The sequence below is a fragment of the Muscardinus avellanarius genome, assembly GCF_963383645.1.
Source record: "Muscardinus avellanarius genome assembly, chromosome: 18".
Lineage (NCBI taxonomy): Eukaryota > Metazoa > Chordata > Mammalia > Rodentia > Gliridae > Muscardinus > Muscardinus avellanarius.
Window position 1 is genome coordinate 52,841,067 of NC_137804.1, and position 24,009 is coordinate 52,865,075.

Here is a 24,009-nt window from a genome sequence, read left to right on the forward strand (position 1 = left end):
TGCGCAGGCGCAGGAGGCCCCGAGGCCAGCGCGGGAAGGACCGGCCAACCTGACACCTCCATCTGCGGTCTGACATCTCCGTCAGCGGCGAGGAAAAAGAAAGGGGCCTAGAACACCTTTCCAGACGCGTCCCTGAGCGGGAGGGCTTGGACATAAATACCCCGGCCTCCGCCACATGGACGACCTGGGCCAAGAGCTGCGCGCCGGGCCTCCTCGGACCTCGGAGATTCATGGTACCCAGGGCCATTCCCGTCTGAGCTACACCCCCAGCCATTTTTATTTGGAAACCGAGCCTCAATCCTGCAATCTGTTTCGACCTCAGTACTAGGATGACAGGCGTGCGCGACGCCCAGCTGCTTTGCTTCTCTATGTGTTCAGCACACAGCCTTGTTCAGGCCATCCTTGGCCTTCCTACAACTTGCAATAGAAACCGTCTTCCCTGCCCTCGCCATCTATGAAGATACTACTTACAGCCGGGCGTGGTGGCGCACGCTTGTAAACCCAGCATTCGGGAGGCTGAGACAAGAGGATCCGGGTTCGAGGACAGCCTCAGCTACTTAATGAGGCCCTCTGCAACTCAGTGAGGCCCTGTTTCAAAATGAAGAATAAAATTAGGGCTGGTGGTGTAGCTCGGAGGTCGAATGCCCCTGGGCTCCATCCGAAGTACCGTAAAAAATAAATAAATTCTTATCATTCACAGTCCAGCTTAGGCAGAATTGGAGGTCGCAAAGAACAGCTGCTTTTAAGTTACTAAGGCCCAACTGGTCTCTGCAATATGGAGGTCATAATTTTTATAACATATAGGTGTGGTGGTGCATGCTTGTAAATCCCAGTACTTGGGAGGGTGGGACCCACAGCTCAGGTTCAAAGTCACCCTCAGCAATTTAGTGAGGTCCTCGGCAATTTAGGGAGACCTTCATTGAAAATAAAAAAAGGCTAGCCGGGCGTGGTGGCGCACGCTTGTAATCCCCGCGCTTGGGAGGCTGAGACAGGAGGATCGTACAGGTTCGAAGCCAGCCTCAGCTACTTAATGAGGCTCTCAGCAACTTAGTGAGACCCTGTTTCCAAATAAAATATAAAATAGGTCTGGGAGTGTAGCCCGGAGGCAGAAAGCTTCTAGGTTCTACCCCCAGTACCACAAAAAATAAATAAATAAAAAGTACATTTAAAAAGAAGAAAAAAGAAAAAGGCTAGGGGTGTAACTCCAAAAGAACACCCTTAAGTTCAATCCCAGCACCACACAAAAAATGCAAACAACACTTGCTAAGTTCTCAGCACAATCTTCTCTTCCCATCCTATTAACGTGGGTTGAAAACACTTATGTCCACACACATTCTCAGATTCACACAGATCGTCATTTATGTAAAAATTTATTTGACCAAAATGTAGAAAAAAGTGGTACTATTACATATGATACAGTTGCAAGCGTCTAAGGAAAAGCGTGGGTGTTTTTTTCAGTTGCACCATGTGCTAGTGTATTCCTGGATAGTGTGATGCTTAATAAATAGGAGTGAGGGCGGGGGCCGGACAAGCTAGAAGCAGGGTGACGTTTCGAGTCAGGATTGTAAACTTGAGTTGGCCCCCACGCTGTCGGGGAAAGTGGAATGTTTCCGCTCTGAGATGTCAACTGAGAAAGCAAAAATTCAACAGAGCCAGAACATGCGGCCCCTGCCTACAAAATCCTCCATAAATCCAGTTTATTCAGGAGTTTCTTGGTCTTCAACTAACTTGGTCCCAAAGAAGGAATTAAAAAAAATCTCAAAGAAGTAAATCTTCAATTTGCTATTTCCATGAAGTATGGAGATGAAATCAGGCCGGTTACTTCTCCTATCTCTCCCTGGATGCCACAAAGACCCCTTCTAACCAGTATGTTAACAAAAAAAAAAAAAAAAAAAAACAAATGTGGAATTTCGGTGGCCAGCAGTCTCTTGGATATGGCTGGCCCCAACAGGACTGAACTGTACCATGTCCCTGCGGAGTGTGACCTTACAGCAGATAAGACTCGTGTAGGAGAGCAGAGCATCCGGAAGATATCTGGGTGAATACCGTGAGTACCTCCCGAGCATCCTCTGTGCCGCACACGGGCGTGTGGAGAAAAGCTGGAGGGTTTAGGATTATATTGGCTTCCCACTACAGCCCCACTGGGGAACTCTGGGCAGAAATCTCCACCCATTTTCTTGTGATGGCCCCAGGCTCCGGTAATTTGGTCCACAGTGACCTGGTAAGGTCACGCTCTCCAGCATTTTAAATCAACCCTGAACTAGGTACTGGAGTCTGTGTTCTCAGAAGTATGGGCTTGACTCTTCTCCCAGGATCCGAAAGCTTCAGTCTTTAAGAGAGTATGCTGCAGATGAAACACCCTGCCTAGTTTAGGAATAAATGCAACTTACGGCTAAAAAAATAGAGCTGGCAGAAGCTGGTGCCATTGAGAGAAAAAAAGGGGGAGGGAAAGGAAGTAGATTTAACTGGTGCTCAAAGCTTCTCTGATACAAAATATTTGGTCAGGTATTCGTAATTTGCTTGACAGTTCCAGCAAAGCGAAGACGCGGTAACAAAAGGAACTCCTTACAGAAGACAAAGACGTGGCGCGCTGGAACGTCTGCAGAGGAAGACCGCTGCTTCTGGTTATATACAGTTAAGTTCGTTTAGTGTCTGATCCAGTGTCTGGTGTAAGCCCACGTTCTCTTCTTTGGCCTGGGCAAGTTTTTCTGTAAAGGATGAAAAAGGGAGGGAGAAATAAATTAATAAGCATCTTTTTTTTTTTTTTGCGGGTCTGGGGATGGAACCCAGGGGCATTCTATCTCCGAGCTACACCCCCTGCCCTATTTTTTATTCTTTGTTTTGAAACCGGGTCTCACTGAGTTGCAGAGGGTCTCACTAAGTAGCTGAGGCTACCCGCGAACCGCGATCCTCCGGGTCTCAGCCTCCCGAATGCTGGGATGACAAGCGTCCGCCACCACGCCTGGCCTAATAAGCATCCTTGTTAAAGAGGAAACAACCACGGGCCAGGTGACGCACACCTGTCATCCCAGTACCTGGGAGGCTGAGACGGGAGGATCATGGTTCGCAGCCAGCCTCAGCTACTTAGTGAGGCCCTCTGCAACTTGGTGAGACCCTGTTTCAAACTAAAGGATAAAAAATAGGGCTGTGGGTGTCACTCGGGGGTAGAATGCCTCTGGGTTCCATCCCCAGTACCACAAAAAAAAATAAAATAAAATAAAATAAAATAAAAAAATGGCTGGGGTGCTCCTGGGTTCCATCCCTATCGCCAAAAGAAAGGAAATACAGCCCCTACCGCCCCTGGCCATGTCCTCTGGGCTCCCTGGCACCACTTTTGGTATCTGCTCTAGAGTGTTCACTGCCCCGTGACCAGGCTCCCACGCTGGCAGCCGAGAGTAGCTGAGCCCCACGGCCCCAGTCTCTCGGTGGGTGAGGTCCCGACGCTGGGTCACGTGGAATGACCGGACAGGCAGGATCGGGTGCTTATGGCGGAGGGCGGAGGCTGCAAAGTTCTGGAAAGTTACCAGGAACAAGTAGAGAGAACCGGGCCCAGAGCCCAGCCTGGCTCTGGTTAGCGAAGAGGGAAGGGACGGGAGCGGCTGGGGTGGAAAGGTGTGGGGCTTTAGGGAGGAATGTACGTGGGAGAAAAAAGAATAAAGAACTGGGACAGGGACAGGCATGGGGGCAGGAGTCCATAATCCCAGCACTTGGAAGGCTGAGATGGGAGGATTGCAGGTTGGGGGCCAGCCTCAGCAATTTAGTGAGGCCCTATTCGTTTTTTTCTTTTTTTTTTGTTTTTTTTTTTGTTTTTGTAAAACTGGGGATGGAACCCAGGGGGCATTCTACGTCTGAGCTACACCCCCTGCCCTATTTTTTATTCTTTATATAGAAACAGAGTCTCACTGAGTTGCAAAGGGCCTCACTAAGTAGCCGAGGCTGTCGGCGAACCACGATTCTCCTGTCTCAGCCTCCCAAATGCTGGGATTACAAGCGTGCGCCACCACGCCCGGCTGAGGCCCTACTTCAAAACAAAACAAACCAAAAAATTAAAAAAAGGACTAAGGCTAAAACTCAGAGGTAGAATGCTCCTGGGTTCCATCCCCAGTACAAAAAAAAATAGTGTCTCACAGACATAATTTGAGATTACGGTCAATACAGGAGAATATTCAATAGAATATTGGCAACTGACAGAACCCAGGGGCATTCTCTCCCTGAGCTTCACCCAACCCCCCTCTTTTTATATTTTGTTTGAAATAGGGTCTTGCTAGGTTGCCGAGCATCTCACTACATTGCCGAGGCTGTCCTTGAACCCACAATCCTGTCTCAGCCTCCCAACTACTGGAATTGCAGGTGTGTGACACCACGCTGGGCAGGATGTTATTTCTTTTTTGGTACTGGGGATGGAACCCAGGGGCATTCTACCTCTGAGTTTTAGCCTTAGTCCTTTTTTGAAACAGAAATTGCTAAGTTGCTGAGGATGGCTTCAAACCTGCCATCCTCCTATCTCAGCCTCCCAAGTACTGAGATTCTCAGTAATGCAAAAAAAAAAAAAAAAAAAAAAATTGTATTGCAGAATCACACCCGTGGGCATTCTACCCGTGAGCTACATCCCGGGCCTTTTGTATTTTTTATTTTGAAACAGGGTCTCACTAAATTGCTGAGGCTGTCCTCAAACCTGTGATCCTCCCGTCTGAGCCTCCTGGCCCTGGGATTGCAGGCATGCGCCACCAGGCCGGGCTCCACTCTAGACTCAGCCCTGCTGGCTCCCGGGAGCTCTGCCCGCTCTCTAGAGCTGCCCACAGGGCTCACCGCACACAGAACGGTTTCTCCGTGAGGAAGAACGAGGGGCCTCCGACCCAGTCAGTCGAGGCCACGCAGTGGGGCTGATGCCAACGTGGCTTCTGAGTTCACGCCTTGGGGGAGCCTGGCTTTTCTTGGCATGGCTTTTCTCCACTGGCAGGAGCCCCATCTGGAGCGAGGGAAGGGCAGCCACCCTCTTTCTGTACAGCCCTGATCCAAGGCGGCCAGCGGGGGGCTAAGGACTGGATGGGAGGGAGACGGGACGCCTGTCCTTCAGAGTCAGCAGAAGGCGGGAAGGAGCAAGCCGGGGCAGATCTCGGAGGTCCCGAAGCGGCTGGCGGCTCACTCTGCGCTCTGCGGGGCCCGGGCCTCCCAGAGAGGTCCCGGTGCCGTGCCACCCGCTCCTCCCCGATGGCTCTGTGCTCCAGGGAACAAACACCCAGGCTCGCGAAGGAGAGGCACGGACCAAGGAGAGGAAGAAGCTGAGAAGGCCCGGCATGAACGAGGAGAAAGCGGTGCCCACACAAAACACACCAAGAAGAAATAAAAAGATGTACGGAGCCAGGCATGGCGACTCAATAATCCCAGCTCTTGGGAGGCTGAGACAGGAGAATCCAAGGTTGGAGTAGCGAGGCTCTCACCCACCCAGCGAGACCCTGTTTCAAAATAAAAAGGAAGCCGGGCGTGGTGGCGCACGCTTGTAATCCCAGTACCAGGGAGGCTGAGGCAGGAGGATCCCGGTTTGCGGCCAACCACAGCTACTTAGTGAGGCCCTCTGCAACTTAGTGAGACCTTGTTTCAAAATAAAGAATAAAAAAGAGGGCTGGGGGTGTAGCTCGGAGGTCAAGTGCCCCTGGGTTCAATCCCCAGTACTGAAAAAAAAAAAAAAAGTAAAATAGGTCTGGGGGTGTGGGGGTGTGATCCAGAGGTAGAAGTCTCTGGGTTGAATCCCCAGTTAACGAAGGAAAAAAACAGCCAGGCGTGGTGACGCACACTTGTAATCCCAGCATTTGGGAAGCTGACAGGAGGATCGCGGTTCGCACACAGCCTCAGCTATTTAGTGAGGCCCTCTGCAACTCAGTGAGACCCAGTTTCAAAATAAAGAATAAAAAATAGGGCAGGGGGTGTAGCTCGGAGGTCAAATGCCCCTGGGTTCCATCCCCAGACCCGCAAAAACAAAATGTGTATGGAGTGGGGCTCCGTGGTGGGGCCGGCCAGTCCAGCAGCGGGGATGGACAGAGCTTCCTCCTGCCCACCCAGGCCCCAGGCACGTCTTTTTCCTGGGTGGGCCCTGGGGACTGAACCCAAGGGCATTCTACCTCCAAGATGCACCCCCAGCCCTATTTTCTTTATTATTTTCAAACAGGGTCTTGCCAGGTTGCTGATGGTCCCACTAAATTGCTGAGGCCGACCTGCAATCTGCGCTCCTCCCGGGTCAGCCTCCCGGGTCCTGGATTTCAGGTGTGAGTCACCACGCCCGCCCGGGGTTTCTAATCTCCGCTGATGTCACCGGTCCAAAGGTCCCACTCCGGAATGGAATGGGCATTTTCCCTCATGTGGAAACTTCACCCCCCCAAACCAAACCCAGGGACACGTGGTCTGAAGAGAGTTTTGCAGTCTCTCTAGGTGACAGGTGACCTAAGAGAGATTTCTTTTCTTTCAGAGGACAGTAATAGGAATTGAATACCAGGAATCGAACTCAAGAGATTTTACTTTGAAACAGGGTTTCACTGAGTTGCAGAGGGCCTCACTAAGCAGCCGAGGCTGGCCGCGAACCGCGATCCTCCTGTCTCAGCCTCCCAAGTCCTGGGATTATAAGCGTGTGCCACCATGCCCATAGGCGCATTCTACTTCTGAGCTATACCCCCAGCTCCTTTTATTTTATTTAATTAATTAATTATTTTATTTATTTATTATTTTGGTATTAGGGACTGAAGCCAAGAGTATTCTACCTTGAACCTGAAATCCTTCTGTCTCAGCCTCTCAAGTGCTGGGATCACAGGTGTGTACTACTGCACCCAGCTTTGGGGGAGTTTTGGGTTTTGTTCCCCAGTACTGGGGATTGAACCCAGAGGCATTCTACCTCTGAGCTACACCCAGTTCTACTTTTTCTTTTTTTGGTGGTACTGGGGTTCCTGGAAACCCTTCTACCTCCAGGCTACATTCCCAGACCTATTTTTTTTTATATATCTTTATTTGGAAACAGGGTCTTTTAAACCAGCGCGGCTGGCTTCGAACCTGCGCCATCCTCCTGTCTGCGCCATCCTCCTGTCTCCGCCTCCCAAGCGCGGGGATGACAAGCGTGCGCCACCACGCCCGGCCTAGTTTTTATTCTCTGTTTTGAAGCAGGGTCGCACTGAGTTGCGGAGGACCCCGCAGCATTGTGGAGGTTGGCCGCGAGCCGCGATCCTCGGAGTCTCGACCTCTCAAGGACTGAGGTTACAAGTGTGCAGCCACCACACCCGGCTGGAGATTTCATTTTAATCCCAAACTTCTGGCATTTCTGGTTCTGTATCATGAAGAAGTGGGGGCAGAATTTTAAGAACCAGAGCACTTCAAGGAATGCTGACCTCAGTAGCCGGGCGTGGTGGCGCACACCTGTCATCCCAGCATTCAAGAGGCTGAGATAGGAGGGTCTGGGACTGCAGGCAGCCTCAGCTACTTAATGAGGCCCTTTTAAACTCAGACCCTGTTTCAAAATAAAGAATAAAAAAGCCGGGCGTGGTGGCACAGGCTCGTCATCCCAGCATTCGGGAGGCTGAGACCTGGAGGATCGCGGTTCGCGGACAGCCTCAGCTACTGAGTGAGGCTCTCTGCAACTCAGTGAGACCCGGTTTCAAAATAAAGAATAAAAAATAGGGCGGGGGGTGTAGCTCGGAGGTCAAATGCCCCTGGGTTCCATCCTCAGACCCGCAAAAAAAAAAAAAAAAAAAAAAAAAGGATAAAAAAATCGGGCTGGAGGCGTAGCTCTGAGGTAGAGTACCCCTGGGTTCCATCCCCAGCATTGCAAAAAGAAAAAACGCTGGGTCTGTGGGGCCCCACGCAGACCCACAGAACAGAGCTAGGCTAGTCTTCATCTCTTTCTGTATTTCCATTTTCTCAGACTGTGAGAAGCCCCAAGCTCCGGAGAGTGTGTGGAAAAATGCAAGGCATCTTTAAAAAATGCCAAGCATCTCCATGAACTCAGCGAGTTGAAAGAAATTCCAAAGACTTCTGCCCCCTGCACTGTATTTTCCTAAGGCAAACAAAACCCAGGCAGGCGCCTTCTGAGACTGCCCCTGCCTTCCCCCCCCCCCCCCCCCGCAGTCTGGGACAGGTCCCTGCCGCCAAACAGGACGAACGCACACGGGAGGGCCGCGGCAGGCATACCTTCCAGGTCGTCGATCGTCTTTTCCAATTTTGCAACCGTTCTCTCCGCAAACTCAGCACGAGTCTCCGCCTAGAGAAGAAGCCGGTGAGACCGGAAGCTGGAGCCAGGGCCCGGGCCAGCCCGCCCGCCCGCCCAACTCACCTCTTTCAGTTTGTCGGACAGAAGTTTAATTTCCTCTTCATACTTATCCTCCTTTTCAGAATACTGTGGACGAAACCAAAAAACAGAGCTCTTCAAGAGAGCCGGGCACAGTGGCGCACGCCTGTAATCCCAGAACCTGGGATGCTGAGACAGGAGGATCGCAGGTTCGAGGACAGTCTCGGCTACTTAGTGAAACCCTCTGCCATCTAGCGAGACCCTGTTTCAAATTAACATAGGGATGCGGGTATTGCTCAGAGGTAGAACACTGTTGGGTTCAATTTCCAGCACCACCAAAATATAAATAAATAAGCCAGACATGGTGGTGCACACTTGTAATCCCAGCATTCGGGAGGCTGAGACAGGGATCTGGTTCGCAGGCAGCCTCAGCTACTTAGTGAGGCCCTCTGCAACTCAGCGAGACCCTGTTTCAAAATAAAGAGTAAAAAATAGGGCAGGGGGTATAGCTCAGAGGTAGAACGCCCCTGGGCTCCATCCCCAGACCCACAAAAATGAATAAATAAATAAATAAATAAATAGAGCCGGCCCTGGTGTCACATGCTTGTAATCTCAACATTCAGGAGGCTGAGACAGGAGGATCACGGTTCGAGGACAGCCTCAGCTACTCAGTGAGACCCTGTTTCCAAATAAAGAATAAGCAATAGGACTGGGAGTGTAGCTCGGAGGTAGAATGCCCCTGGGTTCCATCCCCAGTACCGCAAAAAAAAAAAAAAGAATAAATAAATAAATTAATTGACCTAAAAAACAAAAAAAGCCACACCCCACCTCTAGCAGGTCTTTCCGGAGAAGAGGAGAGGGTCTGGATTTGCTAGGTTTTACTGACATCGTCCTAGGAGGACCCTTACAAGGTACCAACTTCATAATCCACCTCCATCCTCCTCGGGTATGGAGATCAAAGATGGTGCCAAGACCCCAAGGAAGGGAACCCAAGAGAACCGGGAAAACCCACGCCACTGGGTGTCTCTTTGTGCAGAGGAATACCCAGATGCTGGGCACCAAGGCTGCTGCAAGACAGAGGTCAGATTCCTGATACCCTGCGTTCCCCAGCACCTTAGGCAAAGAAGAGGACAAGCCAGGAGCACGCTTGGAACCCCCATACTTGGGAGGCTGAGACAGAAGGATCAGAGGTTCGAGGCCAGCCTCGGCAACTTGGTGAGATCCTGTTTCAAAATGCAAAAAACACGCCGGACGTGGTGACGCACACTTGTAATCCCCGCGCTTGGGAGGCTGAGACAGGAAGAACGCGCAGGTTTGAAGCCAGCCTCAGCTGGCTTAAAGAGACCCTGTTTCCAAATAAAATATAAAATAGGTCTGGGAGTATAGCCCGGAGGTAGAAGACCCCTGGTTCCATCCTCGGTACCATCAAAAAAAAAAAAGCAAAAAATAAAAATATTCTGGAGGGTGTAGCTTGGAGGTAAAAATGTCCCTGGGTTCAGTCCCCAGTACCAAAAGGAGAAAGAGGAGGAGGGGGTCTTGGCCACCGACCTTCTCTGAGGCAGCCTCCAGCGACTTCAGATTGTTGGTGACGTTCTTCAGCTCCTCTTCCAGGTCACCGCATTTCCTGCACCAAGGCAAAGGGCTGCTGCAGTTTCTCCTCCTCTACGGCATCCGAAGCCCAGGGCACCCTCCCGCCAAGGGAATGCGGGAAAAATGTGGACGGAGTTTTCTGAGACAGACTTATGGCCATCCCATCATATGGGGCAGAGGCCAGGCGGGCCCGGGAGCGCACCAAAGATTCGCAAAGCATCCTGGGATCCTGCCGGGGGGCCCACGGAGGGCCCGCAGGGACCTGAGCAATCTCTGAGCAATGGGATGGGGCCCAGGGAAGGGGGCTGGGCAATTTCACAGCAAGAAACGAGCTTAGAAGCCGGGCGCGGTGGCGCACGCTTGTAATCCCAGCATTCGGGAGGCTGAGACAGGAGGATCTCGGTTTGCGGACAGCCTCAGCTACGTAGACCCTTCACATCTCAGTGAGACCCTGTTTCAAAATATAGAATAAAAAATAGGGCTGGGGTGTAGCTTGGAGGTTGAATGCCCCTGGGTTCCATCCCCAGTACTGAAAAAAAAAAAAAAAAAAAAAAAAAAAAGAAGCATATCTCATTCTAACACAGGGTCAGAGAGGTCTGAAACAGAATGTGAGCGTAGCCTACTGTCTCAAGCCTCTTTAGAAAAACGGAAGCCTGCCGGGCGTGGTGGCGCATGCTTGTCATCCCTGCGCTTGGGAGGCGGAGACAGGAGGATCGCGCAGGTTCGAAGCCAGCCTCAGCTACTTAGGCTCTCAGCAACTTAGTGAGACCCTGTTTCCAAATAAAATATAAAATAGGTCTGGGAGTATAGCCCGGAGGTAGAAAGCCTCTGGGTTCCACCCCCAGTATCACAAATAAATAAATAAGTAAATAAAATAGGTCTGGGAGTATAGCCCGAGGGGTAGAAGGGCTTCCAGGAACCCCAGTACCACCAAAAAAAAAAAAAAAAAAAAAAGAAAGAAAAACGGAAGCCGGGCATGGTTGCACACACTTGTAATCGCATTTGGGAGGCTGAGACAGGAGGATTACACAGGTTCGAAGCCAGCCTCAGCTACATAGTGAGGCCCTTTGCAACTCAGTGAGACCCTGTTTCAACATTTAAAAAACAGGGCTGGGGGTATCACTCGGAGGTAGAATTCCCCTGGGTTCCATCCCCAGTACCACAAAAAAAAAAAAAAAAAAGAAAAAGAAAAGAAAAAAAGAAAATCGGAGCTTCTGGTCTCTCCTCCGGCCTCCCCCCTCGCTGTCACTGTCCAGTATCTTTGTGGGAAGAGAGGCCGAGCGCGGCTCCCAGGGCACAGAGGACAGTCATCTTGGAAGCAAGGGCGGCGGCCACTCACAGCTCCGACACCTCGGCGCGCTCCTCCGCCCTCTCCAGCTCGCCCTCCAGGATGACCAGCTTCCGGGCCACCTGCGGAGACAGAGGCGGCGGGAAGACCCCTCCAGGTGACCCCTCCAGGCCACCCCGGGCCACGGCCGGCCCCCGCCCGCATCCCCGGCCGCTCACCTCCTCGTACTTGCGGTCCGCCTCCTCCGCGATGTGCTTGGCCTCCTTGAGCTGCAGCTCCTGAATCTCCATCTTCTCCTCGTCCTTCATGGCCCGGTTTTCTATCACCTTCATCCCCCTGCAAAGAGCGAGCTGGCGGTCAGCAGCCAGCCCCGCCCCCGAGGACTCACGGAGTACCATGCTGCCCAGAAGAAGCCCGCCGGCCGCCCCGAGCTCAGTTCACCTTCGCCAGCCGCCCGCCAGTTCCGAGCGCCCCAGCCTCCGCGCTGCCCCAGAGGGGGTCCTTTATCTCCTCCCTACGCCCCTGATTTTCATAATGGGGATGGAACCCAGGGGCATTTTACCTCTAACCTACACCCCCCAGCACAGCCTCGTTTTTATTATTTATTTTCAACAGGGTCTCAGTAGGTTACCGAGAGTCTCACTCTCTCGCTAGGATCGGCCTCAAACCTGTGATCCTCCTGTCTCGGCCTCCCAAGGACTGGGATTACAGGTGTGCATCACTGTGCCCAGGTTTTTTGGTTTTTTTTTAACTTCATTTTGAAACAGGGCCTCACTTAGTTGTGGAGGGCCTCACCAAGTAGCTGAGGCTGACTGAGAATACGATCCTCCTGTGTCAGCCGCCCACGTACTGCGATTACAAGTGTGCAAGTGTGTGCCACCACAACCAGCTTTTTTTCTTTTCCAAACAGGCTCTCACTAAGTTCCTGAGGCTGACCTCTAACCTGTGATCCTCCCTTCTCAGCCTCCCAAGTACTGGGGTCACAGGTGTGCACCATCACTTCCCGCTCCATTATTGCCTTTTGTGTGTGTGGTGCTGGGGATGGAACCCAGGGGCATTCAACCTCCAAGCTACACCCCCAGCCCTATTTTTTATTCTTTATTTTGAAACCGGATCTCACTGAGTTGCAGAGGGCCTCACTAAGTAGCTGAGGCTGTCCGCAAACCGCGATCCTCCGGTCTCAGCCTCCCAAATGCTGGGATTACAAGCGTGCGCCACCATGCTCAGCTAAAACAAAACGTTTTTGCAAAGTGCTGGTGGTGTACCTTGGAGTAGGATTCCCCTGGGTTCAGTCCCCAGTAAGACACACACACACACACACACACACACACACACCAGAGCTAGTGGGAACAGGGTGACGGGTGGACCACGATGGGCAGGGCGCCCCAACCTGAAAACCCAACACCCAATGCACTCCAAAACCAAACACGTTTTGCGCATCCACACACCGTCACGAGTGCAAAATTCCACGCCTAACCACATAGTCACCGTTAAATGCAAGTACACTAAAAATAGTGTGTAAGATAACCCTTGGAAGCTTAGCGTGGCAGTACACACTGGTCATCCCAGTACTTGGGAGGCTGAGACAGGAGGACCCAGGTTCGTGGCCAGCCTCAGTGGCTTAGTGAGGCCCTCAACAACTTAGTTAAGAACCTGTTTCAAAATAAAGAATAAAAAATAAAACTGGGGTCTAGCTCAGAGGTAGAATGCCCCTGGGTTCCATCCCTAGTCCCGCAAAACAAAAACAAAAACAGGGTCTTACTAAGTTGCTGAGGCTGGCCTTGAACCTATGATCCTCCTGTTTCAACCTCCCAGGTACTGGGATGACAGGTGTGCACCACCACACCTGGCTACACCATTGGTTCTTAGTATACAAATGGTGCCGGCCTGTGCGTTTCCCCAAAATACAGTTGTCATTTTCCTGGGCCTTTCCTGACCGTGCTCTCATGATCACAGATGCAATCTCTTCTAGTTTTCATTACCCTTTTTTGCTTTTTTTTTTTTTTTTAATGGTACTGGGGGTGGAACCCAGAGGCTTTCTACCTCCGGGCTATGCTCCCAGACCTATTTTCTATTTTATTTGGAAACAGGGTCTCACTAAGTTGCCGAGAGCCTCACTAAGTAGCCGAGGCTGGCTTCGAACCTGCGCGATCCTCCTGTCTCAGCCTCCCAAGCGCGGGGATGACAAGCGTGCGCCCCCATGCCCGGCTCTTTTTTGCTTTTTTATTTTATTTTATTTTCTTCAGTTCTAGGGATTGAACCCAGAGCCTTGTGCACACGAAGCAAAGATTCTACTACTAAACTCCCAGCCCTTTCTCCTTGGTCTTGAGACAGGGTCTCCCTAAACTGCCCTGGCCGATCTTGAACCTGCGACCCTCCTGAGACCCCAAACCCTGCTGTCCCCTTTGTTCACATTACCCTGGAAACCAGTGAGAGGCACCTGGCTCTTGGAGAGGGTGTCACTTTGCAAAGTGACCACAGCCGCCTGCAGTGCCGCGCCCGCCTGGGCCTTCCTCTGCCCGCTGAGAGTTTCTCTCCGCACAGTGCAACACTTTACAGAGCCCCCATTCGCCTGGGGACACCTGCACCTCGGTGCAACCTCGTCTACTTCCCCTCCAGCTCCCAGAAGTCAGAAACACGGTTCCCATTTCCAAAAGCAAGCAGCGATGCCGCGGGACGCTGGGCGCCCTTTTACCTCTCGCTCTCGTCCGCGGCCTTTTCTGCCTCCTCCAGCTTCTGCAGGGCGGTGCCCAGGCGCTCCTGAGCCCTGTCCAGCTCCTCCTCCACCAGCTGGATGCGTCGATTGAGGGCGGCCACATCTCCTTCGGCCTGCGAAGGCAGAGGCGCAGCTGGGTTAAGAAGAAGCGACCGACGGCCGGGCGTGGCGGCGCACCCTTGTCATCCCAGCACTTGGGAGGCCGAGACAGGAGGATCCGGGTTCGGGGACAGCCTCAGCTACTTAATGAGGCCCTCTGCAACTCAGTGAGACTCTGTTTCAAATCAAAGAATAAAAAACAGGGCTGGGGGTGCAGCTCGGAGGTAGAATGCCCCTGGGTTCCATCCCCAGTACCCCAAAATAAATAAATAAAGTCAGGCTCTACGGGCTAGAAAACAGAATCAGGATGGTTTCTCTTCCCCAGAATCTTAGAAACAGACACCCACAGGTCTCTACCCCCCCCCTTTTTTTTTTTGTAGTGCTGGAAATTGGAACCCAAGACCTTGTGCAGGCCAAGCAAGGGCTAGCCACGAAACCACACACCTATCCTAGAACACCTCTCTCTCTCTCTCTCTCTCTCTCTCCCTCTCCCTCTCCCTCTCCCTCTCCCTCTCCGTCTCTGTCTCTTATGTGGTTTTGAGGATTGAACCCAGGAGCATTCTACCTCTGAGCTACATCCCAGCCCATTTTATTTTTTGTTTTATTTTTTGCAGTACTGAGGACCGAGCCCAGGAGCATCTTACCTCCAAGCTACACCTGTAACCCTATATTTTTTTTTATTCTTTATTTTGAAACAAGGTCTCAACTAAGTGTGGAGGGCCTCACTGAGTGGCTGAGGCTGGCCACGAGTCTCCCCTCCCAAGCGCTGAGAGTACAGGTGTGCGCCACGCCCAGCTACGGCGTCTCTCTGGTTTTCATTTTATTCCTTTTGCTCCGCTGGGGATTGAACACAGGGACATTCTTCCTCTGAGCTACACCCCAGCCCTATTTTTATTTTTATTTTTTAATTTTGGACACAGTATCTCACTATGTTGCTGAGGCTTCACAAAGCAGCAAAGGTTGGTCTTGAACCAGCGATGATTCTGTCTCATCCTTCCAAGTACTAGAATTACAGGCATGCTGGGCTTTTTTTTTTTTTTCCCTTGTGGTATGCCTCCAACCCTATTTTATTTTTATTTTGAGACAAGGTCTGGCTAGGATGATGAAAAAGTCTTGGGAAATTTCAGAGGCTGTCCTCAAACCTGTGATCCTCCCGTCTGAGACTCCCAAGGACTGGAATTAACAGGTGTATGCCACCACGCCCAGCTAGGGTACCCCCTTTTATTACACTCCTATCCTCCTGCACTGTTTATTATTTTTTTCCCCTTTGATGGATTTCAGTGTATTTCACAAAGTTGTGCAAACACCACCACTGTCAAATTTGCAAATCGTCTCAGAAGAAATCTTGTTCCCATCAGTAAGTAGCGACGGGGTTGATTTTGCAACCTAGGGAAACCCTGTTTCAAAAAATATAGAATAAAATCTGGCTGGGAGTGCCACTGGGAGGTAGAATGCCCCTGGATTCAATTCTCAGTACCCCTCCAAAATAATTTTAAAATCACACAGAGGTGCTGAATTCATGAATCATCTTAAAAAAAAAAAAAAAGAAAAAAAGACTGAACAGCACCTGGTGTCGCAAGTTCTGAGTCCTGCAACCTCGCTTTTGGCAGGTTTCAACTATCTGGTATGGAAAGCATTCCCAGCTGCACACATACATGCCCACACTGCACACACATATATACGTATTTTTGAAAAAACGGCGAGTCATTCCGGGCCCCACCTCTTCCTGCAATCAAAGTCTCCCACCCTCTATAAAGGAGTTCCCTTATAAGGTAAAACAGACTTGCTCCACACATGTGGCAAAGGAACCGGAAGTTGTCGGTTAATCACACAAAAATCTAAACGAAACCAGCTGTTGGGCGGCAGGCCCAGAAGTCCACACAGAGGCGCCTGGCTCTCTCTGTTGTGAATTTTTATCTTCTCTCTCTCTCTCTCTCTCTCTCTCTCTCTCTCTCTTCTCTATTGTGAATTTTTATTTCTCTCTCTCTCTCTCTCTCTCTCTCTCTCTCCCTGGCTTTCTCTGTTTTGAATTTTTATTTTCCCTTTCTCTCTCTCTCTCTCTCTCTCTCTCTCTTCTCTGTTGTGAATTATTTTTATTTCTTTCTCTCTCTCTCTCTCTCTCTCTCTCTCTGGCTTTCTCTGTTTTGAATTTTTATTTTCTCTCTCTCTCTCTCTCTCTCTCTCTCTCTGGCTTTCTCTGTTTTGAATTTTTATTTTCTCTCTCTCTCTCTCTCTCTCTCTCTCTCTCTCTCTCTGGCTTTCTCTGTTTTGAATTTTTATTTTCTCTCTCTCTCTCTCTCTCTCTCTCTCTCTCTCTCTCTCTCTCTCTCTCTCTCTCCTTTCTTTGACCAGGGTTGGCCTTCAGGTCAGTCCTGCCCAGCCCAGGAGAAGCATGCTTTGTTTGTTAAGGGAACTTTTTTTTTAAGAAGCCCCCAACGCCCGCAAAGCACCCTCCCTCCTCCCTGCTCCACCGTCCGGCTCTGTCTTGGCTGCGGTCAGAGGGCCATTTTGGAGAAATAACTGTCCTCCTGCGAGCCGGCTCGGGGCGGGATGGGACGGAGGCTCGCGCGCGCGTGGGTGCGGGGCCAGCCGGCCACCGCCGGGGCTTGCCCGGCTCCTGAAGCCTCCTGGAGCCACAGACCCCCGCACAGGACCCCGCGTTTCGACCCAGCCCACCTTTGAAAGAGAGGCCACGCCAAGACCAGAAGGGAACTGCAATACACACCGCCTTCCCTGCTGGGGACCCCCGCCCAGCCCCCGGCCCCCGCCCTGCGCCTCCCGGCGGGGACGCCGAGCCTGTCCGGGGCGGACTTGATTCTCCGAGACCCAGCTCGCCCCCGGGCCGCGCAGAATGGAGGCCCCGGGCACACCCCCGGCCCCCGCGGGCTCCGGCCAAGCTTCCGACCCCGCCCGGGCCCACACGCAAGGCGCCCGGGACCCCTGGGCCGGGAAAATCGGGGCGGGGGCCTCGGGCTCGGCTCGGCGGGCGGAGGGGCGCGACCCCAGACAATGGGAGCCCCGCGATCGCACCGCGCCCGCCGGGCGGCGCAGCGGGGCCGGGGATGCGCGGACGCGGGATCCGCGAATGCGGGATGCCGGATGGGGGATGCGGGATGCGGGATGGGGGATGCGGGATGCCGGATGGGGGATGCGGGATGCCGGATGGGGGATGCGGGATGCCGGATGGGGGATGCGGGATGCCGGATGGGGGATGCGGGATGCCGGATGGGGGATGCGGGATGAGGGATGCCGGGATGGGGGATGCGGGATGCCGGGTGCGGGGATCCCGGATGGGGGCTGCGGGCTGCGCTCACTTTCTCGCGGCGCTCCCGCTCGCCGTCCAGCTCGCGCTGCAGGCCCTGCGCGCGGTCCTCCGCCTCGTCCGCCTGCTGCTGCAGCGCCTGGATCTTGCGCTTCACCGCCTCCAGCGAGTTGAGGCCGGCCATGGCGGGGCGCGGGCGCACGCGGAGTGCTGCGGCGGCTCTGGGCTCCCGGCCCTGCCCGCCCCGCCCGCGGCCGCTGAGGTCACCCGGCACACGTCAGCGCCGCGGGGAGGGACCCTACCGGGACTTATTTGGAGAAAGCGGCGGGAGGCGCCGCCCTCCTCCCGCCCCGGCCCCCGGCCCGTCGGGCACCTACGTCCGAGGCCTTCCGCTCCGACAGCTCCAGCTTCTCCTGCGCGTCCCTGAGGTCCTCGGAGTGTTTGTCCAGCTCGTCCTCCGTCCCTCTGAGTTTCTTCTGGAGGTGCTCCAGCTCCTCCTCCACCTGGGGGCAGAAGAGGGGCCTCTGTCAGCTCCCGTGGTACCACGGCTCCGAAGGCCTCCTTAAACAAGTTTCCTCTTTAAACAAGGATAATCAGCCGGGCGTGGTGGTGCCCGTTTATAATCCCAGCGCTTGGGAGGCTGAGACAGGAGGATCGCAGGTTGGAGGCCAGAACCAGCCACTTAGCGAGACGCTCATCCACCTAGCGAGACCTTGTTTCAAGATAATAAAATAGGAGCCGGGCGAGGTGGTGTATGCCTGTAATCCAGGCATTCGGGAGGCTGAGACAGGAGGATCGTGGTTTGAGAACAGCCTCAGCTACTTAGTGAGGCCCTTTGCAAGTCGGTGAGACACTGTTTCAAAATAAAGAATAAAGAAAAAATAGGGCTGGGGGTGTAGCTCCCAGGTAGAATGCCCCTGGGTTCCATCCTCATACCGGAAAAATAAATTAATTAACTTAATTAAATAGGGCAGAGGCGTAGCTCGGAGGTAGAATGGCCCTGGACTCGCACAGGGCGTGGTGGGCACGTTTGCAATCCCAGCATTCGGGAGGCTGAGACAGGAGGATCGTGGTTTGAGAACAGCCTCATCTACCTAGTGAGGCCCTCTGCAACTCGGTGAGGCCCTGTTTCAAAATAAAGAATAAGAAATAGGAGCCCGGTGTGGTGGCGCGCGCTTGTAATCCCAGCAATTGGGAGGCTGAGACAGGAGGATCGCGATCTGAGAACAGGCTCAGCTGCTTAGGCCCTTTGCAACTCAGTGAGACCCTGTTTCAAAATAAAGAATAAAAAACAGCTGGGGGTGTAGCTGGGAGGTAGAAACGCCCTGGGTTCCATTTCAAATACGGCAAAGAAGAAAGAAAAAAGAAAAAAAGAATGCCCCTGGACTCAACCCTCCCAGGACAGGACACACACACACACACACACACACACACACACACACACACACACAGCTCAGTAAATGCTACCCCCTGATAGTGCCTTCACATCCTGCCTTGTCTCTGGGGCCAGCTGATTTTGACCCTAGTGGAGTCTCTTATACTCTCGGGGAGTGGATTGTGGCTTTGAGGAAACCGAGGTCAGCACACATTTGTTAGAAACGGTGCCATTGAATTAGCACGGCAATTGTGGTCTCCAGGGGACCCTGGGGTAAGCGGGAAGGAGCCCCCGACTCTGGACCTGGGCCCCTCGCCTTCCTCCTCTTGTCTTCCTCTGGTTCTGCAGCCCCCTTCACACACTGGCAGCCAGAGAAAGCTTCTAAAGATTGTGGGCTGCCTAGAACCTGCCATGGCTCCCCATTACCCAAGGCAGTGATTCTTAGACCATCTCACCAAAATGCTCCTGAAGGGCTCTTGGTGGCCCTGGCCACCTCAGGGGTCACGTGCTCACCCTCGAGGTGATGTGCGAACTCTGTCAGCTTGTGCAAATTCTTAGCAGGGCCTTTGTCCCCAGGCAGGACAGTCAAGACCTGCCATGCTGGGAAGGGGGTGGGGGTCAGCTGGAGTCACGGAGTGTTGTTGCAGAGGGCAGAGGGCCGTTTTGTCCCTGGTCCCCAAAGGCTTCCCGGTGTCCAGAGTCAGCCCTGGGAAGGCAGCAGGGCCCAATCCCAGGCCCAGCAGCGACTCAGGCCACAGTTGGGGTGTGGAGACCATGACCTGGACCTTCAGGCAGGGGGGCCAGGCAGCCTCCAACGCCAAATCCCAGCGAGGAAACCCCGCCCCTTGTTCTCGCCTCAGTTTCCCCATCTGCAGACTGGAAGCCTAGACTGAAAAAAGGAACCACCGTCCTTAAAAACATATCACAGCCGGGCGTGGTGGCGCACGCTTGTAATCTCAGCGCTCGGGAGGCTGAGACAGGAGGATCGCACAGGTTCGAAGCCAGCCTCGGCTACTTAGTGAGGCTCTCAGCAACTTAGACCCTGTTTCCAAATAAAATATAAAATAGGTCTGGGACTATAGCTCAGAGGTAAAATGCCCCTGGGTTCCATCCCCAGTACCACAAATAAATAAATAAATAAATAAATAATAAATACAAAGCCAGGCATAGTGGTGCATGCTTATAATCCCAGTACTTGGGAGGATGAAACAGGAGGCTCGCAGGTTCACAGCCAGCCTTGGCAATTTAGCGAGGCCCTCAGCAACATAGTGAGAACCTGTTTCCCAATAAGAAATAAAATCGAGCTTGGGGTATAACTTGGAGCTAAAACGCCTTTGGGTCAAGCCCCAGTAACAACAACAACAACAAAAAAACATTTAATGGGTCAGCCTGACCTAGCAACCACCTGTCTTCCTTTCAGATCTGCATTTACTGAGTGCCGACTGTATACCCCGCCCCGGAGCTCTCTATTATGAAAGAGAGCCGACTTGAGGGCGTTGAGCTCCTGGGTGTAAGATGGTTTGGGCTTTTGACACGCAGCCTCAGAAAGGGAAAGGACTAGTCAGGCGTGTGATCCCAGTGCTTGGGAGGCTGAGAATGGAAGATCGCAGGTTCGAGGACAGCCTCAGCAAGTAGTGAGACTCCTCAACCTAGTAAGGCCCTGTTTAAAAAAAAAAAAAAAATAGGGCTGGGAGTATAGCTTGGAGGTAAAATGCCCCTGAGCTCAATTCCTGGTACCACAGAACAACACCAAAAATAAATAAGTAACAATAATAAAAGGGCTGGAGTGTAGCTTGGAAGTAGAATGCCCTGGGTTCAATCCCCAGTACTAAAAACAAAACGAAACCAAAAAAACGTAGACTGAGAACAAAGGCACTTTCTTCTTTCTTTCTTTCTTTCCTTCTTTCCTTCTTTCACTCACACTGGGGATGGAACCCAGGGACATTCTACCTCCAAGCTCCACCCCAGCCCTATTTTTTATTCTTTGAGACAGGGTCTCACTGAGTTGCAGAGGGCCTCACTGAGTAGCTGAGGCTGTCCGCGAACCGCGATCCTCCTGTCTCAGCCTCCCAAGGACTGGATGACAAGCCTGCGCCCCACCCCTGACTTCTCTTTTCCCATTTCTCACACTGGACACACGCTGGTGTGCAGGGCCTTTGCCTGGCAAGGCACCGCCCCTCCCTGGGCCTCGGTTTTCCTACCAGGAGGCCCCGCAATGCAGGCTTTAGTCCCTGTAACTGGGGTAAGGCTGAGGCCGGACGTGGGGGTCAAAGGCCAGCAGTGGTGGACGTCACTGCCCGAGGAGGGAGGGCAGGAAGTAGCCAGGCAGCTCTCCCCAGGAGGTTCCCACAGAGGTGGACAGACAGGGCCGGGGATAGGGACGGGGCTTCAGGTTCCAGGAGTGGGGGGCTGGTCCCAGGGTCCCCCACCCCACCCCGCAGCCTCCGTGTCAGGCAGGACTAACTGTTGGTGCCACGGGGCTTCTGCCTTGAAACCCCAGGACCTTGGGTTCTGTGCTTAGACAGCAGAAAGCAGTTTCTGCCCTCCTTCCCTAAGGTAAGACCCCCCAAGGGCTCAAAGAAGCCCAGGTACAGAGCTGGAAGAGCCAGGTCCAGCCCAGCAGGCCTGCGGCTCGGACAGAAAGAAAAGAACAGATGGCCGGCATGGTGGCGCACCCTTGTCATCCCAGCATTCTGGAGGCTGAGACCGGAGGATCGCGGTTCGCGGACAGCCTCAGCTACTTAGTGAGGCCCTCTGCAACTCAGTGAGACCCTGTTTCAAAATAAAGAATGAAACACCGGGCGTGGTGGCACACACTTGTAATTCCCGGGGCTTGGGAGGTGGGGACAGGAGGATCCTGCAGGTTTGAAGCCAGCCATGCTGGCTTAAGAGACCCTGTTTCCAAATAAAATATAAAATAGGTCTGAGAGTGTAGCCCGGAGGTAGAAGGGCTTCCATCCCCAGAACTGCCCCCCCAAATAATAATAAATAAATAATAAAAAAAAGAATGAAAAATAGGACTGGGGGTGTAACTGGGAGGTAGGGGGGGCCCTGGGTTCCATCCGCAGTATCACAAACAAAGAAAGAGAAAAGAGAAGAAAATAGGATAAAGTGCGGTCGGAGGCCCAAAGCTATTCCGCCTGCTCGTCCACCTGGCTGCTGAAGGCCTCTTTTGGCCGCTTTGGGAGAGGACTTTCTCTCGGTCGCCAGTGAGAATTAGCTGCATACCACCAGCCGTCCTCAGACTCTCTCCGGGACAGCTAAACATGGACGGTGTCCCTGTTTGCCAGGGAGGAGCAGAGGCTGTGGCCGGGAACCCTGGGGTGGAGCTGGCCTGTCCCGACGATGTGTCACACTCCCAGGGCGGCTGGACAGACCCTGGGGGATGGGGAGGCCCGCTGGGGAAGTCGGGCCGGCAGGAAATGACCCCACGTTTACCGAGCGCTTACTGGGTTCCAGGCGCCCAGCCAAGGTCTCCACCTGCACGGTCACCCTGGCGCTGGGGCGGCAGGGAGGACCCGCCATCCCTTCCCTTCGATAACATGTGGCCGGCGAGGCGCGGACCCGGGGCCTGCGTCCCAGGCGCCCGCTGTGATTTGAACTGGCGCCTGGCCAGGGGGGCTGGCACTGGGTGTCGCTGTCCTGGGCCGCTCCCCGGGCTTATCCGAGGCCTGTGAGGGTGTGGCTGTTGGCCCTGGGGTGGGAGTAACCCCACGGGCCGCAGGGCGCCAGGGAGGGGCAGGACCCCTTTCTTCTCCCCCCAGTCCACAGAACCAGCTCTCCAGCCTGGACGCCGCGGCTGCTCTGGCCCAAGCCAGGTCACAGCTTGGGGCTGCTCAACCCAGACCTCCCTCCCCCCAGACACTCCCTAAGCTTCCTCTCCCCGGGGGGGGGGGGGGGGGGGGGGGGGGCCCTGGAACTCCCTCCCCAAAGCTCTGGGTCCCTGCTGATGCCTCTAATTCTTGCTTGAGTGTGAACATCTGATAGAGCTGTATCTCCCACGGCAGCCAAAACCCTGCCCCGCCACGGAGTAAGGGGCGCCTTCCTCGAGCCCGGGGACGAGAGGTGGGACCCCGATTCAAAGGCACCCGGAGCCGGGCGTGGTGGCGCACGCTTGTAATCCCAGCATTCGGGAGGCAGAGACTGGAGGATCGCGGTTCGAGGACAGCCTCAGCTACTTAGTGAGGCCCTCTGCAACTCAGTGAGACCCGGTTTCAAAATAAAGAATAAAGACTAGGGCTGGGGGTGTCGCTTGGAGGTCAAATGCCCCTGGGTTCCATCCCCAGACCCATAAAAGAAAAGGCACCCTGAGATTCTCAGCCTCTTTTTCCCCAGCCTCTCTGTGGTGGGTCCACACTGCGCACCACCCAGTCGCCCTCCCCAGCTCGGCTGCAGCGGGGTCCAGCGCACAGCATCGCAAGCAGACACACACACACGCACACGCACACACAACAGCAACACACATCCATCCCGACCCTAGAGACGCACACACAGTCACCTGGACACATACCACCAGCGGAAGCACAGATGTCTAGGTGTACACACACACACACACACACACACACACACACACACACCAACAGAACAGCACCCTGGCTCCGACCCACACGCACACGCACATGCCAACACAGCCACCTGGACACACGCTCTGGGTGACAGGACACCCACACTCAGCCTCCCCTGCGCACACCAAGAATCCTGCTGTCTACACGCAAGGTTATAGACACCCACAAACACTTGCACACATACACAAAGATGCCCAACCAACCCCAAATATACTTACACACAGACACAGAAATATTCAAACACACACACACACACACACACATACCCTTCGCACACATTCTCTTGAACTCCCTGGCCCTGATGAAGGGGTGTCAGGTCACCCCGCTCAGGGACACCCACCCAGGACAGACAAATGGTCCCTCTTTCCCCGCCAAAGCATCACCCCAGCACCCAGGTTTCAGGGTGCCCATGAGCCTCGCCCTGTGCGGAGTCAGCACAGAGGGCACCGCGCAGCCCGGCCCTGCCCGGCCAGCCGGGGCGCCCACCTGCTGGCAGCGGTCCTCAGCGGCTTTCTTCTCCGCCTCGGCCCGCTCCGCCCGCTCCAGGGCATTCTCCTTGTCCAGCTTCAGCATCTGCATCTTCTTCTTGATGGCCTCCATGGCTGGGCTGCGGCGGAGCGGCCGGGCAGCCAGGCAGGGCCTTATAGGCGGCGCCACCTCCGCTCCTCCCGGGGCGGTGGCGAGTCTTGGAGGAGAACCAAGGCCGGGCCAGCCGCCGCTCGCCCGCCCGCCCGCTCCTGGCCGCTCCTTATTTGGGCCTGGATTTTTCTTAAAGTGGGGAGAAAAGAAAGGGCCCTGGCAGCTTCCATTTTTAACCTGGCGACATGGGTCTGGGTTCCGCGTGGGCA

At 53.7% G+C, this 24,009-nt stretch overlaps 1 protein-coding gene across 2 annotated transcripts; it reads right to left on the reverse strand.

Annotated features, from left to right (window-relative positions):
• Window positions 1–2,625: 2,625 nt before the first annotated feature.
• TPM4 (tropomyosin 4) lies at window positions 2,626–23,761 on the reverse strand (the record flags this gene model as incomplete). Of its 2 annotated transcripts, XM_080715763.1 has the most annotated exons (9): window positions 2,626–2,708; window positions 8,170–8,239; window positions 8,312–8,374; window positions 9,815–9,890; window positions 11,196–11,266; window positions 11,363–11,480; window positions 13,840–13,973; window positions 17,599–17,724; window positions 23,648–23,761. In XM_080715763.1, 9 exons carry the CDS (start codon window positions 23,759–23,761, stop codon window positions 2,626–2,628), a joined length of 855 nt encoding a protein of 284 aa, XP_080571889.1. The 2 variants fall into 2 exon arrangements, with proteins under 2 accessions (XP_080571889.1, XP_080571890.1); XM_080715764.1 differs by lacking the exons at window positions 17,599–17,724; window positions 23,648–23,761 and adding an exon at window positions 17,274–17,405.
• Window positions 23,762–24,009: the final 248 nt, after the last annotated feature.